Source organism: Malus sylvestris, chromosome 11 (assembly GCF_916048215.2).
Source record: "Malus sylvestris chromosome 11, drMalSylv7.2, whole genome shotgun sequence".
NCBI lineage: Eukaryota > Viridiplantae > Streptophyta > Magnoliopsida > Rosales > Rosaceae > Malus > Malus sylvestris.
The window spans coordinates 24898388-24916033 of NC_062270.1; the positions used below are offsets into that span (position 1 = coordinate 24898388).

At 34.9% G+C, this 17646-nt stretch overlaps 1 protein-coding gene across 1 annotated transcript; it reads left to right on the plus strand.

The window, feature by feature from the left end:
- Positions 1-77: 77 nt before the first annotated feature.
- Positions 78-15931, plus strand: LOC126589729 (nuclear cap-binding protein subunit 1-like). The gene is made up of 19 exons (XM_050255112.1): positions 78-375; positions 508-567; positions 1096-1152; positions 2000-2071; positions 3397-3459; positions 4318-4494; positions 5331-5462; positions 6474-6540; positions 6671-6870; positions 8163-8233; positions 9138-9222; positions 10235-10303; positions 10407-10525; positions 11426-11564; positions 11733-12233; positions 14227-14526; positions 14696-14874; positions 15221-15332; positions 15518-15931. The coding sequence occupies exons 1-19, from the start codon at positions 292-294 to the stop codon at positions 15623-15625; spliced, it is 2595 nt and encodes an 864-aa protein (XP_050111069.1). The 5' UTR covers positions 78-291; the 3' UTR covers positions 15626-15931.
- Positions 15932-17646: the final 1715 nt, after the last annotated feature.

Here is a 17646-nt window from a genome sequence, read left to right on the forward strand (position 1 = left end):
AATTCCTCTCAATTTGATTACGGATTAGTAAACGCGCTATAAAAACAATCTTTTATCCGTTTAAACACTTGACCCGACACGGCACAAGGCAATCTGGGCCGGTCAGGTCATCGAGGGGGATTAAGAATTAGTAGGGTTCAAGCCACGCATATAAGCCCGCCAGGTCTCTCTCTCGGCGAAGCTCCAGTTCGCTTCGCTTGTTCAGTTGGTAGCTAAAGCAGTCTGTCTCTCTATCTGCGTTCAATTTTGTTCTTTGTCTCTCAAGAAGTAAGAGAAGAAGAGAGAGGGAGAATGAGCAGTTGGAAGAGTCTTCTTCTTCGAATTGGCGAAAAGTCTTCCGACTATGGCACCTCCGACGACGTCAAAGAACACATTGTTCGTACCTCCCTCTCCCTCTCTCTCTCGCTCTCTTTGTTGTGATTTTCAAAACCCTAATTTGCTTCGTCTTCTCAACCTTTTCAATTTCTGTGTAGTCTGTTTTATTGATTGATTCTCTTGGATTTGCAGGAAACGTGCTATGGCGTGCTTCGCCGAGAATTGGAGCACTCTCCCGACGACGTTTCGCAAGTAAAGCTAATTTTTTATACTTACAATTGTATATGCATTATGTACATTGTACAAGCTCCAGCCCCCACTTTTAGGTTAATTTCGTTTAGTGGCCTTGATGAAAAGGCAAAGAAATAAAAAGTTATTAAATTTAGTTCGTGAAAATTGACATTATAAGCTAGGGTATGTTTTGGGTCGAGGTTGCTGGATGTCTTTTTATACGAAATCTAAGTATCTCCGACCAAAAACTAAAAGTCTAAAGCACTTGATAACTGGTACCACCAGGGAAGATAAAATAAGGGAAGAATTTTAAATTCTCTTGGCTTTCATCATTTTCACTTACGATAATGGATCGGAAAAGACAAGGAGAGTAGAGAGACATGGGGACGATTACTTTAGATGTTCCCTTCAAACACACCAAAACTCTCTCTTTAATATAGAAATTTGGGAAGAAAAAGAATTCCATACTCATAGATACTTGCTCTGCTGTAATACACATTAACTTTGTATTTTTTCTTCTGACTAACTTTGTACTTTTTCTTCTGACAGTTCCTTATCCAGTGTGCTGAACAGTTGCCTCACAAGAGTCCTTTATATGGAACAGTGGTAGGGTGTATAAATACATTGCTGACTTTATTTATTTAGTTTTTTCGATTCTTCAGTTCTTCCAGTGTTTCTCCTTTCATCCCTATGTATAGCATGCATATGAATGCGTTGCTGAACTTTGAAGTGTATAACTATAAACCTTCAGACTTACTATGCCTAAGCTAAAAGGTTCCATTTTCTTCAGACTGACTGAATATTGACCTAAACTAAAATGTTTCTCTTCTGATTAAGTGAGGATCACATATTTAGTCACTGGAAATGCTCATCTAGGGCACCTTTAGGGTTCACACATTTTTCAGACCATGAATTAGATTTGCACAATCACAATGTTAGTATAAAGGGAAACAAACCAATTATATAAAAAAAATGCTTTGGAATTTGGTGATGGAGTATTTGAAATTGCTGCTTGTTGAATAACAAGTTGATTTTAAAGTCTTTTGTGTTTCATAATTAATTTAGAATCTTATGAGGTGCATTTTGAAGATTTTTTATTAATTGCATTGTATTCAGTTATGTTTGGGAGAAAAAAAAAAGAAGAGAAGGAAAGCTTAACCATTACATGTAGCCGCACAAGTCTAAATGAAGGGGTTTAGCTCCATCAGATGTATATTTGTTGGATGGTGCAATGCACCGTACATGGTGGATTCATACATTACTTATGAGTATCATAGTACGTACCACATGTGTTACAAGGTGTTTTTTTTTCTTTCTATTAATAATATTCCTAGAGTCTACTGTATGCATATTTTCTTACTTCTTGAGCTATAATTTCTTGAACATCCATTTTTCCTGTGTACTGCTTCAGACTCTTTGGGATCGTTTACTCACTCTATCTCTCTCTCTCCAGATTGGCTTGTTAAATTTGGAGAACGAAGAATTTATTAGGAAAGTAGTTGAGAACACTCAAACTAATTTTCAGGTGAGTGATCCTGTGGTTGAGATGAGCTTTGTATATGTTTGCCTATCATAATTACCAAATATGGGCTGCTGCATTATAATTTATAATAAAAGAAGAAAGCCATTTTTTAAAATAAAAAAGCAAATTGGAGCATGTACCAAGAGACTAGTAGTTTCTAATTGATGCTCTACAACTTGGAATGCCCTACACCTTGCATATTTTTCATTTTCTGTTTGATATTCATTTGGATTTTATTATTGCTGCTGCCATGGCTGATGATTTCAGAAGGCTTGATTCTTTTGTCTCTTGACAGATTGCCAAAAGGGTTTAATTACTTTGAATTTTGACTCTGATAAAAACAGTCAGGCATGCCAGTGTTCGATTAAATGGTAGTGTGAATGAAATGACATTCCTAGTTCATGAATGTGTTCTTGAGTTATATAAATACACACACACACACACATATATATATAAAATATTAGAAAAGTGAACTGGAATAATGGATAAGAACAAGTGAACATATTGTGGACATCTTGTCCTCGCAAGTTGTACTTCGGGTTTTTATTAATAAAAAGAGACATCTTATAAATAAAAATAGAAAGAGAGAGATGAATGAGTGAACTGGAATTGTGGGATTTTAGCTGCCCATTTACTTTTTAGGTTAATCGTGGGATGTCCGACAGTGAGTATTTGATGTTTAATTATCTGGTGCATGCAAGTAATGTGATCAAGGTTGATTTTTTTATTATAGTGTGTGAAAATTTTTATTTTTGTTTTTAAAATTGAAGGAGAGAAGAAGAGAGTAAGAGGGAACATGGGAGTGGGAAGAGAGGGATAGAGGTATTTTTATCCTTATTTTTATTTTTTAAAATTAGAGATGTTAAAATAAGAGGTCGCACTTGGTGCGATGGCAAGTGCCTTCGTCCATGAGCGGTAGGTCTCGGGTTCGAGACTTGGGAGCAGCCTCTGCATAAATGGGGGTAAGGCTAGCCGACATTCACCTCTCCCAGACCCTGCGTAAAGCGGGAGCCTTGTGCATTGGGTACGACCTTAGAGATGTTAAAATAAGCTGAAGGTGATGCTTAATCAAAAGCAGTAAAATTTTGTTTTGTGGTACGTTACTGCCCTTAACTTTTTTGTTGTGATAGAAGACTAAATAGTCTTTTCACCCTCTTTTGGTTGACAAAGAGGGTTCTATTAATATGTAGTTTAGATTTTATAAGGCTATGTTTGAAAGATTAAAACTATTGGACGATTATTCATCTCCTTTTGATATATCCTTTATTCTTTTTAGTGAGGATTTAAAATTGACACTTTCTTTTTCTTTGTTTGTGTTTGATTTTCAGGATGCTTTAGCTTCCGGAAATTGTAACAAGATTCGTATTTTGATGAGGTTCCTGACTGTTATGGTATGTATCATGTTGCTATTGGTGACGGATGAAATTCAGGAACAGATTGAGAACACAAGAATACAATCAGATATATGTTATTCATTATACGCCTTAGTTCGCTCAAATTTACCAAGGAAATCTTTTAGTTAATGGAGTCTGGGAATGTAATGTTGTCATCCATATGCTATCAACTTAAACTTTAGGCAATATCTTACCACATTTGGCTGTTCATATGAATACATTTTGTATATCTGCAGCAATTTCTAGAAGCTTTTTATTTAGACCATGTACAAGGTACAAAGTTCTAAAGTTTCATCTCCTACTGACTAGAGTACAATTTAAAGGAAATGCATGTCATTAATATAAAGAACAAATATAAGAAGTATTTACTTTCACATTTACCAATGATGACATTGGACTTCTACCCAGGTTTAATATACAACAAAAAGCAGTCCTATTACTACTACCCAAATTATGTTATCCAAAACACTATTCATATCTTTTGTTGTCTGTACCCATATTAACTTTTGGTTTTCCCCTTCCTCTTAGTACCATAGGCTAATATCGCAAAATAGACTTCAATATTCATGGAAACAAGTTTTCTAATCCATCTACATGTGTATGTGTGTGTGTATGCATAGGGTAATGTTCTTTTGTCCAACTTATGTTGCCAGACGAATGCATCAGTTTCAAGACTGTGAATCTGGAGTATACATTTTTTATAAAATCCAACTTGATCAATGTTTCAGATTCCCAGTCTTGGCAAAAGAACATCGCCCTATATTTATCTACTATATACATATCTATTACATGAGTGCGTGCATTTTACCAAGGTATAATTTTTTTTTTCCTTATGGTAACTTTCTTCTTCTATAGATGTGCAGTAAAGTTATCCATCCCAGTTCTCTTGTAGTTGTGTTCGAAACATTGTTATCATCAGCTGCAACAACAGTTGATGAGGAGAAAGGCAATCCATCCTGGCAATCACGAGCTGACTTTTACATAACATGCATTTTATCTTGTCTCCCTTGGGGAGGAGCGGAACTCATTGAGGTACTTTTATAATGGTGCTTGATAAAAAGAAAAAGTTTCTCTTTTATGGTATCAATATTTAATTCGTTTGTTTATTGTTTTCAAAATATTCCTATATTCTATGTCTGGTTATGAACCTCATAAAACTTTTAGTCTTCGGTCTGTTTAAACTAAAAGTATGATACTAACTGTTCCTATGGAGTCTAGGTTTTTTGTTGAGAACTCATTACATAAAAGGCAGAGTTTGTTGCATTCTTACTATAAGCAATTTAGACCTCCAGAATTTGTGTCTCACTTTTGTTCCGGCCACTAACTATTTAAAAATAAAAAATTTATTGCCTGGCTTTAAGTGGCGTCTCCTAGATGTTTCTGTTCCACGTCTGACCTGAAAAGTTTAATGGATGCACGCTATCACATGTTGTAGCTATGTTCGAGGGCTTCTGTGTCTGGCACAGATGTAGTGGCCCTTTTGGTTGTGAAGCTTCATGGGAGTATGGTTGATGGCACGGATCATTGTATTTTCCCATTAGGTGGTTTGGACATGTAAAATAAAGACCTACAGATGCTCCAGTAAAATGTGATTACAAGATAGAGGCCCAGGGCAAAGGGGATAGAGTAAGACCTAGGAAGACTTGAAAAGAGACAGTAAGAAGAGACATGGAGTACTTGGAGCTAACGGAAGACTTAGTGCAAAACCGAGCGCAGTGGTGTAGGATTCAACAGCCGAACCCACGTAGTGGGATAAGGCTTTGTTGTTGTTGTTTACTGTTTGACTCAACTATGGCTTACATTTCCAGTTTTCTGTTTCATTATGAGTTTAAATGCTTCAATCATGATTTGTTATTGTCTCACTGCAGCAAGTCCCTGAGGAAATCGAGAGAGTTATGGTCGGTGTTGAAGCTTATTTGAGCATAAGAAAACATTCTTCTGACACTGGGTTGTCCTTTTTTGAGGATGATGATGAGAATGCGAGAGAACCTAGTGATAAGGTATAAGTTATTTGAACATCATATTTGCTTTTCCCTTTAGATTAAAATTTCATTAGGTGATTCACATATATTGTAGTCTACCATAAATATTGGCCTTTTAATTTCGTAGATTATATTGATTGTTAGAGGTGGTAGCTGGTTTAGTTATTGTTGCTTCTCTGTGTTGCCCCCTGTTTCCAGTTTTTTCTGCAAGTGACATTTTATTAGTGTCCATCAAAACTGTCGTCTAGAAATAGCATACACCAAGAATTTCTTCTTTCTTAACCATGATATTTCATCTTACAACTTTACTCTTAACAGATTAGGACTTAGTATTGATGCTTGGAATGATCCTTTTTAAGTCTCTGGGTTCTCCACATGCAATGAACTCTGTTATTATATATCTCAAATCACTTTATTGTAATGAACTGGAAAACATTTTCTTTGTAGGCCCCCTTAAGTATATCCCTTGATCTTTTATCAGAGGCATCTTCTAAGTTATTGAATATCATGCTCGCCTTGAATTGTCTTTGTCAATAACATGCTCGCCTTGAATTGTCCTAGTGAGTTGATTGTCTACATATTGGGTTTGCCTTGCAAAATGTGGAATGGATATTTGACACTGTTTCTATTCTTACTAGTTCTATGACCTAATCCTATACTTCCATAATGTGACTCATCAATTTAATTCCTTTGTAATTTCCTCAACTGGTCTCATTCACCATTGCACCTTGAATTAAGTCTTGTTAAATGATTTTGTTAGCCACTAAATTCTTGAGTATTCAAGAGTTTTTTACACTAATACAGCTATTTTATGCGGTCCTAGAACTTTATATTTTCCTCTCTTTTAATTAACTTCCCTACTTCTGTGGATTGAGCATATCATCCCAATATTTTTATCTTTTCCTATACATTTAACTTGCTTCATATCTCTATTATCTAGTCAGACTGTTATCCTATTCATTGTTTTACACTGCCTTGTAATTTTATCCTAACCACTCTTTTTTTTTTTTTTTTTTTCAACTTTGGTAGGATTTCTTGGAAGATTTGTGGGGCCGAATACAAGTTTTATCTAGCAATGGATGGAAACTTGATAGTGGTAATGATCAAGTTTCCCAGATTTCATTTAAACTTAAACATTATATTTTGATTGTCAGTCTTCTTTATTCTATATTTTCTCAAGATTTTTATTTCACTGTTTGATCAAATTCTATGCACTCACTTGGCAGTTCCTAGACCTCACCTATCATTTGAAGCACAGCTAGTTGCAGGAAAGTCTCACGAGTTTGGACCCATCAGCTGTCCTGACCAACCTGCTATGCCTTCAACAATGTCTAATATAACTTATGGTAAACAAAAGCATGATGCAGAGTTTATCTATCCGCAAAGGATACGAAGGCTGAATATATTTCCTGAAAGCAAAACTGAGGTAGTTTGCTATCTGAGAACTAAATTCCTATGTCTAAACCAACTTTCTCATTCTTAATGTTTGTTAATTTTAAGCTCGCTACTGATTTCTTATTACATTTTCCCTCTTTTTTTTCCTTCTTTCTTTTAATGTTTTCTGTATGACTTGAGTGCCACACTGCTGTGACCAGCTTAAAATATCCAAAGTTTAAATTTTTTGTTTCGTAACTCTCAATTCGGCACAAAAAGGATAAAAGATGTTCCCTCCTCTATTGTGTATGTCGTATGGTTAAGTGTATGTTTGCAGTGGGTTGTATTGTTACAGTGAAACAAGCCGTAGTATTTTTTTGACAATAGTGTAGATCTTTTCTGTAAGGTCTGCACTTAGCCATATGAAGATGAGTTTTTTTTATTATCAAATGATATTCAGCATTGGGTGGACAAGAGTGTCCTGTCCCTAGGTGTCCAACCAGGGAATTTTGTTATTTTTTATTAAGAAGCATCCATAAAATCATAATTCTTGAAGTTTGTTGGATCAAATATTTGCTAATTTTTAGGCTGTTTTTCTCTCCTAAGCCTAAAAAGAATTCATATATGTTGTGATTGTTGTTTATGGCCTTGAGATTAAACCAGTGGCCCAGATTTAAAAGCTTCTCTTTGTTCAGGTATCTGCTTCTAGATTTGATTTTCAATTCAAAGCAGTATATTTCTAGGATTTTAATCCTTCTGGGATTATTTATGGAATTGTATTGGTAAAGAGTGAAAAGAAATTTCTTCGTGCAATCACTCTTGAATTTTTTATAGAATGAAGCTCCAGTTCAAGTTGGTTTTTGTAAAACTATTTTGTAACACATTTACATGATGTATACTTTATGTTAACTTATACAAACTACAAAGGCAAAAAGTAAATTTTATTCTTAAGAGTTTTTACAATAGTTTCTGTTCAGTATGTAGTCCAATTATGTCAAGAAGTTTTTGAACAGTGCACAGTTAAGAAGAGAACGATAATATGGGATAAATTAATAAATATGGATCCTCTATAGGCAACAGAAGAATTTGGTTGCATCTGGTACTGGTACCGTTTTCCACAGTTCTGATTTCAATATAAACTTAATGGATTCTGTCATATGTTGTCATTTTTACTTTATTATTTTGAGTTACTAGCTTATATCATGTTCATTGCATACTTTTTTCTGCTTGTTTGAACGTATTTCTGCAATAAATTTTGCACATCGATTTTATTGGTGACTGGTTGTCAAATATGTTCTTTTAGTTATTGATGACATGAAAATCTTTTGTTTTTGTTGATGACAGGATGTGCAACCCATGGATCGCTTCATCGTGGAAGAGTATCTGCTAGATGTGCTATTTTACTTAAATGGCTGGTTTGTACCTCTCAATGACCTCCTAATAGAAGACATAACTAAATTTCTTGTAGCTTGCTCACTTTAATTAGTTTGTTGACTTTCTGATGAGTAGTATCACTTTGTATTCTGCTTTTTTCTTTTTCTTTTTGGAATTGAGTATATGCTACCAGTTCAAACCAATAGACCAACTCATTTTTCTCTTGAAAAGATACTGTTAGGTGTCTTGTGTTTTTATTGTTGCGAAAGGGTTTTATAATGTATATGATAGCAGAATTGTGTGATGGCTAACTGCTTAGTTTATGCATTTATTGGAAAGGATGAACTTCATTTTAAAATGTTAGATAATTTAGTCAGATACTATGTAAAATCAAACTTGTTTGAGGCATTTAAACATTCAAACCTAATAGTCAAATTTTGATGCATGTCGTATTGCTTAATTTGTGTCTGTCTTTGCAAAATAATGTATAAGTGCGGGTTGAGGAGAGGTTGTGATTTTGGATATTCTGTTGGAGGCTTGCAGCGATATATTTGTTGTGTTTGTTTGTTCATGTGAACAAATAAGTTTGTTGCTTTTAAGTCATGTCCTGCTAATGGTACCAAAGCATTGATTGGGGGCAGAGAAGCATAATTTGGGTGTTCCCTTTTAGCGGTTTTAGTTGTAAGATTTTTTAAACTAGCTAGATGCGTGGAAGAGAAAAACAAGCAGATACCTAGTTGAAATTTTACTGGTGTTTTGAAATCTGGATTACTTGGTGTTATCTTACCATCTTGTATTCATTAATGTGTATGCAGGTGAATTGATATTAAACACTGCAGTTTTACTTTCTGATTCCTTGTACTTAGAATTCTTTGTTATTTCTGTTTTTATTTGATTTTTGCCCTTAACATTTATTCTATTTGTTCTTCTTTCATGCAAAGCTAGTCGAAAAGAATGTGCTTCATATATGGCTGGCCTACCTGTGCCCTTTAGATATGAGTATCTTATGGCAGAGACAATTTTCTCCCAGGTAAGTTGTTAACCTTTGCATTTTTGCTGTCTTTTAGTTCATATTTTGATGAGGTATTTTATTCTCTTTCCCGTCATACTTTATCCATACGTGAAATATATATGATTTGTTAATCGTATGAGTTTAACACATTGTAGCAATATTTGGTGGCTTAGTTATGAGCCAAGAGTTAAATGGGCTGTATGGGTGGAGTTGTTTCTTCAGTTTGGTTGCTACAGTTTTTCCAGTGTTATTTGCAAGTAATCCTTTTGTAGGGTGATTCTCCAAAGCTGCATATAGTTTGCCTAGGTTTTAGGTTTTGGAACAATCGGTTTATCTTCATTTCAATGGAAATATTTCAAGGAGAGTTTTTTCTTTTATTTGGAGAAATAATCTGTATACATCCATATGGACATAAAACATTGGCAGTCTGAATTTAATTTTCAATCCCAATTTGCTAGCTGATTAATAACTCTTGGAAGATTTTTTTCATTTAAGGTTATGGAATCGTTTTCTAAATTAATATGGGTGCCTTTTGTTTAAATTCATCTTGATTTATTGTTCAAATCTTTAAGGATATTTTAGGGGGAAATACCATGTTATAGGGTTATAAAGATTGTAAATGAATTTATTGATGATGAAATAGCTTAAAATGCAAATTATTCTTTTACAATTATATGTTAATTACGGATTTTTGTCACAAAGTAAATAATAGTCTAACATGGAGTTTGATAATGAGATTCATATTAGAATTCAATATAATTTTAGTGAGTATATTTTTCATTGAGTAGAGTAACAAATGAACTTCCCAAAGTAGAAAAAGTTTATAAATTTTCCCTTTCAGTACAGATTTCAATAACTTTAACTCCACTGAGCAAGCTTAACGGAATAAGATAGGATTAGATCCATATTTTCCCTGCTTTCTTGGACATTATTTTTTTTAACAGATTTGTTCCTTGACTATATCATTATAAAATTGTATAGTTTAAACTTTCTTTTGTAAAGCAAAATGATGTGTTTTATATTTGCGCAGTTGCTTATGCTACCACAACCCCCTTTCAGGCCAATATATTACACACTAGTTATTATCGACCTCTGTAAGGTAATATGAATGCGATTATTTTGTCTCTGTCTTGGTCTTTTGTCTGATTGAATTGAAGTAGACGTCAATTTAAAGCAATCTGACAATGAAGTTTAATTCTTAGGCTCTTCCCGGAGCCTTTCCTGCAGTAGTTGCTGGTGCTGTACGAGCTCTTTTTGACAAAATAGCTGATTTAGATATGGAATGTCAAACACGACTCATCCTTTGGTTTTCACACCACTTGTAAGTTCCAGCATAAGCAGTACCATTTTTAAGTGATGAATATTTCAAATATCCTTTCTAACTTGCCATTTTGCAACCTTGCTACATTACCTTGTAAAGTATATTACTTTAAGGGGATAGACTGCTTGAAAAGTTACTAGCCTCATTGCTTTACTCATGTTTGGACCTTGCTCTACAGAAATAGCATCTTTTTTGTAAACTCCTATCTCATGTGAAGGTGGAATTCTATCCTATGTCCCATAACTGCCAAGGACATTACTGAAATTTTGGTAGGGGAATTACTACCAAGCTATGAAGCACGGATACTCCAAAAATTATAGATATTTTTTTTCCCTATTGTATATGGTGCTTGCTGGATAATTCTGAGATAGAATACATAGATGGTACTTCAAGTCTGTATCCATCGACTTTTTGGCAACTTTGACTTTTGGATACCTGTATCCACATGACGGACACACATGCTAAATTCAACATAATGATTATTTGCATTTATTTTAAAAGAAGTTTGGGCTATTGTATTTTTTGGAAGTGATAAGTGATGTATAACTGGAAATGAAAGAAGAAGATCTTTTTTGCTCTGGTGTGACAGAACAAATTAAGGGGCTAGGACTATATTTTGCAACATAGAGAAAGAGAAGAAGAGCTGTAAGAAAGATATGAATGCTATAAACTCATTTTATTACTGTTTTATTCATGTTTTGTCCATATCCTAGCTTTTGGAGATTTTCCGTGTCTCTGTATCCTGACGTATCATGTCCCATTACCCATAACCGTATCCATGCAACGTAGCTGCCGAGCTATCTAGCTCTGTAGACATGGATAGAATCTGGATTTTAGTTAATATACTGAATTTGTTAACATGCATAATTCCTAATATACTATGCCTTCCTGACCATGCAGATCAAACTTTCAGTTCATCTGGCCATGGGAAGAGTGGGCTCATGTCTTAGACCTTCCAAAATGGGCCCCACAGCGTGTTTTTGTTCAGGAGGTGCTGGAGAGAGAAGTCCGTTTATCTTACTGGGATAAAGTGAAGCAGGTACTTAACCATTCTTAAGGATATTGATAACTAGAATTGAGGTTTTTACAGCACAAGGCTTGACACCTTGAACTAAATAAACTCTTGGTTTATAGGATATCATGCGAGCACTATTTGTTCCTTGGTTATTCTTTTTCTAATATAGTTCTTTAATTATATTCCCTTTAGAGTATTGAGCATGCCCCTGGTCTAGAAGATTTGCTTCCTCCCAAGGGAGCACCGAATTTCAAATTTAGCGTTGAAGAAACCAGCGAAGGAAATGAGCTAAATGCACTTTCTTCTGACCTCAGAAACATGGTGAAAGCTAGGGCATCTGCCCGTGAAATGATAGTATGGATAGAGGAAAGTGTGTTTCCTGTTCATGGGATGGAAGTTACCCTCAATGTGGTTGTGCAAACTCTCCTTGACATTGGATCTAAAAGTTTCACTCATTTGATTACTGTATTGGAGAGATATGGCCAAGTCATTGCAAAACTATGTGCTGACCAGGATAAGCAGGTCATGCTGATAAATGAGGTTGATTCTTACTGGAGGAATAATTCTCAAATGACTGCTATTGCAATAGATAGGATGATGGGATATCGACTTTTGTCTAATCTGGCCATTGTCAGATGGGTCTTTTTACCTGCAAACATTGAGCAATTTCATATATCAGATCGTCCATGGGAGGTATGCTTACAGCATTTCTATTGCATTAAACTTAAACTTGTCTTTCTGCTGTTATAACTATTTGCGTTATGAACGCATGATTGAGTTTTGGTGTATATGGTAGTTGTAAGGTCATATTTTTCCTTATTGGCATCTACCTTGAAAACAACATGAACAGAACACTTCAGAGTGGTACAAATCTATATAGCTGCTTCTAACGTGAGATAGTAAAGTTAATATGGCATCTACCTTGCTCAAACAAATGGAAACTGAATTAGTATAAGCTTTAAATTTGGTCTAAATCAAAATCATTATGCTAAGATAGGCAATTCAAGATAATGCCACTCTAGTGGCAAATGTGGATGATTGTTAAAACATGAGACTAATCAAAATGAAAAAAGAAAGAAAAGGAAATAGCGCCTTTGCAGGTTTTCTCTAGTTTTGGCCTGCATTCTTATATTCTCGAATGTTTTTCTGTTGTAAATTTACTTTGTGTGAGATCTTCCAAATTTTAGAGCTTTCCAGATTCTTGCTTGCATGATGTTGGTATGGTTGATATTATAACTAATACACTGCAATTGTTTTCTCTTATTGTGGCCTTCTTGATTTGTGTAAAGGATTTAGTCAACCAGATTGAAATCATCTTTGATATATTTCCAAATTTCACCTTTCTTACCATTTTTATTATATACATGGCCTTTGTTTCCATAACGGGAATTTACCCTGCTAAGGGTCAGATAAATGAACATACGTGTTCTTCAACTTGGCTTCAAGAATAATTGTGAATGTTCCTGGCATCAGTTAGAACTCAAAACCAACCTACATTTACTGGTTAACATTTAAACAAACTTGAACAAATTAAAGATTTACTAGTTGTGGCCATCTTGTGTCCGTGTAAATTACTTGTTTATGGTAATTCAATTTGTTTTCTTTTAAAACAAAATTACTGGTAAACATTTAGTTTTTTTTTTTTTTTAGAATACTAATATAGGGTAGTGTTCTTTTACCAAATTTATGAAATGTTCTTTGACACTTGACGCAACACGATTCCCCATGATTAATGGTTGACAGAATGGCAACATGACATGCAAGATATTTGGTAAGAGAACATTTTGTCACATAAATTTTCTTCTAAGGTTTTCAAATGGGGTTTGTTTCTCAGATCGGTCAAGTTTGATAGTTGAGATGCCAATAATTTCACTGAACCGTCTACAAAATAAAATATATGGTTCCGATCGTTGAAACACACGTACATATTTGTTGTGTATTGATCATTTGTTTTCTTCACTGCTCGGTAACCTTAAATATATGCTTAAAGTTGTTTAGGAAGTTTGGCATCAGCTGGGTTTTACCCATGGATTGTTATCCTTTTATGGTAGAGAAGCATAAAGTACCAGGAAAGTGGAAGAAAGCCAAGGTCTTGTGGGGGTTGTATAGTTTCAGCTATCTTCTGGGCCATTTGGATGGAAAGAAACAGGCTGATTTTTTAGGACTACGCGGTCAGTAGAAGGGAGGATCTTTGGGATAAAACTCGGTTATTGTCATCTCTATGGGCATCTTTTACTTCAGAATCTAGATATTTTTCTTTTTCAGAAGTTTGGCGTAGTTGGAATGCTGCTATTAGTTAGTTTTCTGGTGTTATCGTAGTGTCTAAGTGTCAGGGTGATATTGCTATTTATCCTGGCTTTGTTTGCGCTTTTGCAGACTTCTTGTCCACTCTTGTATTGTAAAAATTGTTTTGTATATATTAACTGGGGATGTATCACTTCAATATTGTACTGCTAACATGGCTTGCTGTCAGTTGAACACTCTTCATATACTCTGCTGCATTCCCAATTTCCCATCTTCCCCTTTCATAAGAATGTGAAATTAATTTTTTATATTAGTTGTTTGCTAATGTATTTATTCTTTTTGACCTGGAGCTGTTGCCATATAGACTATCCTTTCTATGCTTATATCTTCATACGTGTTTTTCTTGATTGCTTATACATTTTTGTCCCTATCCTCCCAACAGATACTAAGAAATGCAGTTAGTAAGACATATAACCGTGTGTGTGATCTAAGGAAGGAGATTTCATCTATGAAAAAGAGTGTCGTATCAGCTGAAGAAGCTGCAGCAACGGTGAAAGCAGAGTTAGAAGCTTCTGAATCAAAGCTTTCACTCATGGATGGTGAACCTGTTATGGGGGAAAATCCTGTGGGGCTGAAGCGTTTGAAGTCACGTGCTGAAAAGGCTAAGGAGGATGCCGTGTCTGTACGTGAATCTTTAGAGGCTAAGGAGGCTCTTCTAGCCCGATCCCTTGATGAATTTGAGGTACGGAATAGTCCTTTTCATCTGTTGAATCGTTTTCCCACAATATATATATAAAAATTATGTATATATTTCGGTCTTGTAGGCACATGTTATAATCTGAACTTTTAATTAATCAGGCTGTTGGCACTCCTCATCATTTCCTTGTATTAACCATGATGCTCACATGCAGGCATTATTCTTCTCCTTGTACAAAAACTTCCTCAATGCGTTGACTGAACGGCTGCCAGAAGCATCCAAATGTGTTACATTGCAGGGATTAAAGGGGATTCATGCAGATTCTATGGCCGTTGACCATGAGGAATCATCCGCAATGGATGTCGACAATGAGAATAGAATACCCAAGAAAAGGTATTTCTTTCGCCTCACTACAACAACAACAACAAAGCCTTTTCCCACTAAGTGGGGTCGGCTATTCTTTCGCCTCACTAAAATAGAAAATTATGTATTACATGTAATGTAAATGAAAAACATGTTGACTAGAAGGTTAGAGCGGATGAGGATGTTATGGAGGGGAGAGATTGGGATATGGATTATGTATCATAATCCTTCGTAGTTGACTAGCTTTATTTTTGTGTAGTCTCCTTTATTTTCATAAGATATTTTGTTTTTTTATTTATCATAAATTAATAAATTGTTTTGACATCGTGTGACAAGATGTCCAAGTGTATTTAACTTGTTTTCTCAACTTTTGCAGTGAACTGAATGGTGGGAAGACGAGTAATGTTTATAATGTAGGTGAAAAAGAGCAGTGGTGTCTATCGACTTTAGGCTACCTCAAGGCCTTCTCGAGGCAATATGCTTCTGAGGTAAATAGAGTGTTGCTTCTCGTTCTTTTTGCGACTTCCCTTTTTTGTTTGTTTTCCTTTCCGCCCTCCCCCGCCCTTTTTTTTGGTATAATTTACTGTTTTCTCCAGATTTTTGGGTGAAGTTTTATAGACATGCTTAATATTCTTTGCTACTGAATCTCTGACCTTGTATATGTACCTGGCAGATTTGGCCTCACATGGAGAAGTTGGATGCAGAGGTTCTAACCGAAGACGTGCATCCTCTTATTCGTAAATCAGTTTATTGTGGTCTTCGTCGAGCAACTGATGGGTAATGAAACTTCTAACTTATCCCCGCACCCGTTCCCCTGTTTTTTTTTTTTTTTCCAAGCAAGCAACAATGCATGTTAACGTCGATGAGGGACCTTATAGATTTGAAGGAGATGAGACTAGCTACAGCATGTATAACGAGTGTTAGGTGATTTCTTTGGCTGGTTGCATATGTGTAACCAAATCAACTAATTAGAGGCTTAGTATTGTGAAAATTCTTATGGATGGGAGCACTTTGTTACAATTCAGCTGCTTCTCGCATTGTTTTGGGGTTTTGCATGTATGAAATGGACTGTCGTTGCCTCCGATAATTTCCCGCTCGGTATGTCGATGTGTTGGTTGTTTTCGTTGCCAAGGAATGGGAACGGCACCATTTTGTTGGACGTATCGTACTGCGTTAAGTGTTGGTGCTTAGAATCGTAGTTCCGACGGTGTAAAAAGTGTCGTATTGACCAAAAACGTCCCACGCTAGTCTTTAGTCTTTTGTGAGTATTAGTTGCAAGCCTACCACCAAGGTTTATGTAAAATACATCAAATTTCAGAGTTGACTGAAACTTTCCCAAAAACCCACTTTTGGCCCTTAAAAGGAAGAGTTCCCCCTTTTTTTTAAAATAAAAATGGGAAGGCTTCTCCCCTTGTAAAATATTAATCAAATCAGAAATATTTGAGGTATTTAATTGAGTTTAAAGAAATTAATGAACACTTTGTTTTCTAGGAAACATTGAAATTTCATAGTGATAATTAAACAGACAAACGATTTTGGATTGAATTCTCACCTCTCTCCTTTAATGCTTGAATCTCATCTGCAATAAAATAAAATACTAAATGTTGGTTAAGAACATAGGGCATTGCTATTTGCTAGAGTAGTATTAATAAGTGAAGTGACTGGTAAAATAGAATATGGCTGTATACATATCATTGAACTTGGTATGACGGGAGCTTTAATGAAAATGGCTTGGATCAACAAATATTTAACTAAAAACCATCCAAAAATGTTATTTAACCAAAAGGGCTCAAAGTTTAATAAAAAACCATTCAAAACTATTGTCCACGATCCAAAATTACATGCCCAACCCACTACAAATCTACACTTCCGTAAATACCCGTAAATGATTCGATATTGTCCTGACTCTTCACCAACATCAAACCAGCACGAAACTGCCATAATAACTCTCTATCTTCCTATCAAATCAAATTCCCCAATTTCAAAAACCACCAAATCAAAGTTGAAAAATGAAGCATTCATCAGAATAAAGCCACCGAAACAAGTTCAAAGAAGTTCAATGGCAGAAACTCTGTTGAAACAATCCGGCAAAAAAGTGGTGCAAAACGTACCAAAACCTCCGTCGGAACAGATCGACGAAAAAGATGTGGAAAACATACTAGAACCTTCATGTGAACAAACTTGAGAAAAAGAAGTGCAAAACGCACTAGAACCATCGTCGAAACAAATCAAAGAAAAACTAACACTGTTTCTGGAAAAAAACTAATAGTCTCTGGAAAAAAAAAAAAAAAAAAACCCAAAACATAACATTGTTTCTGGAAACAAAAAAAAAACACTGTTTCTGGAAAAAATCAGATACAATGTGTAAAACCTAACACTGTTTCTGAAAAACTAAAACTGTTTATGAAAAAAAATCAGAACAACCGTCGCAACAAACCGGCGAAAAACTAACACTGTTTCTAGAAAAAAAAAACTAACACTGTTTCTGGAAAAAAAAAAACTAACACTGTCTCTGGAAAAAAAAACCAAAAATATAAAACAGTTTTTGGAAAAACAAAAAAATAACATTGTTTCTAGAAAAAACTAACACTGTCTTTGAAAAAAAAAAACTAAAACATAAAACTGTTTCGGGAAAAACGAAAAAATAACATTGTTTTTTGAAAAAAACTAACACTGTCTCTGGAAAAAAAAAGAACCAAAACATAAAACTGTTTCTGAAAAAACCAAAACATAACACTGTTTCAAGAAAAATAATATGATACAGTGTTTGTTTTGTTTGTGTACAAACAAACACTGTATCTG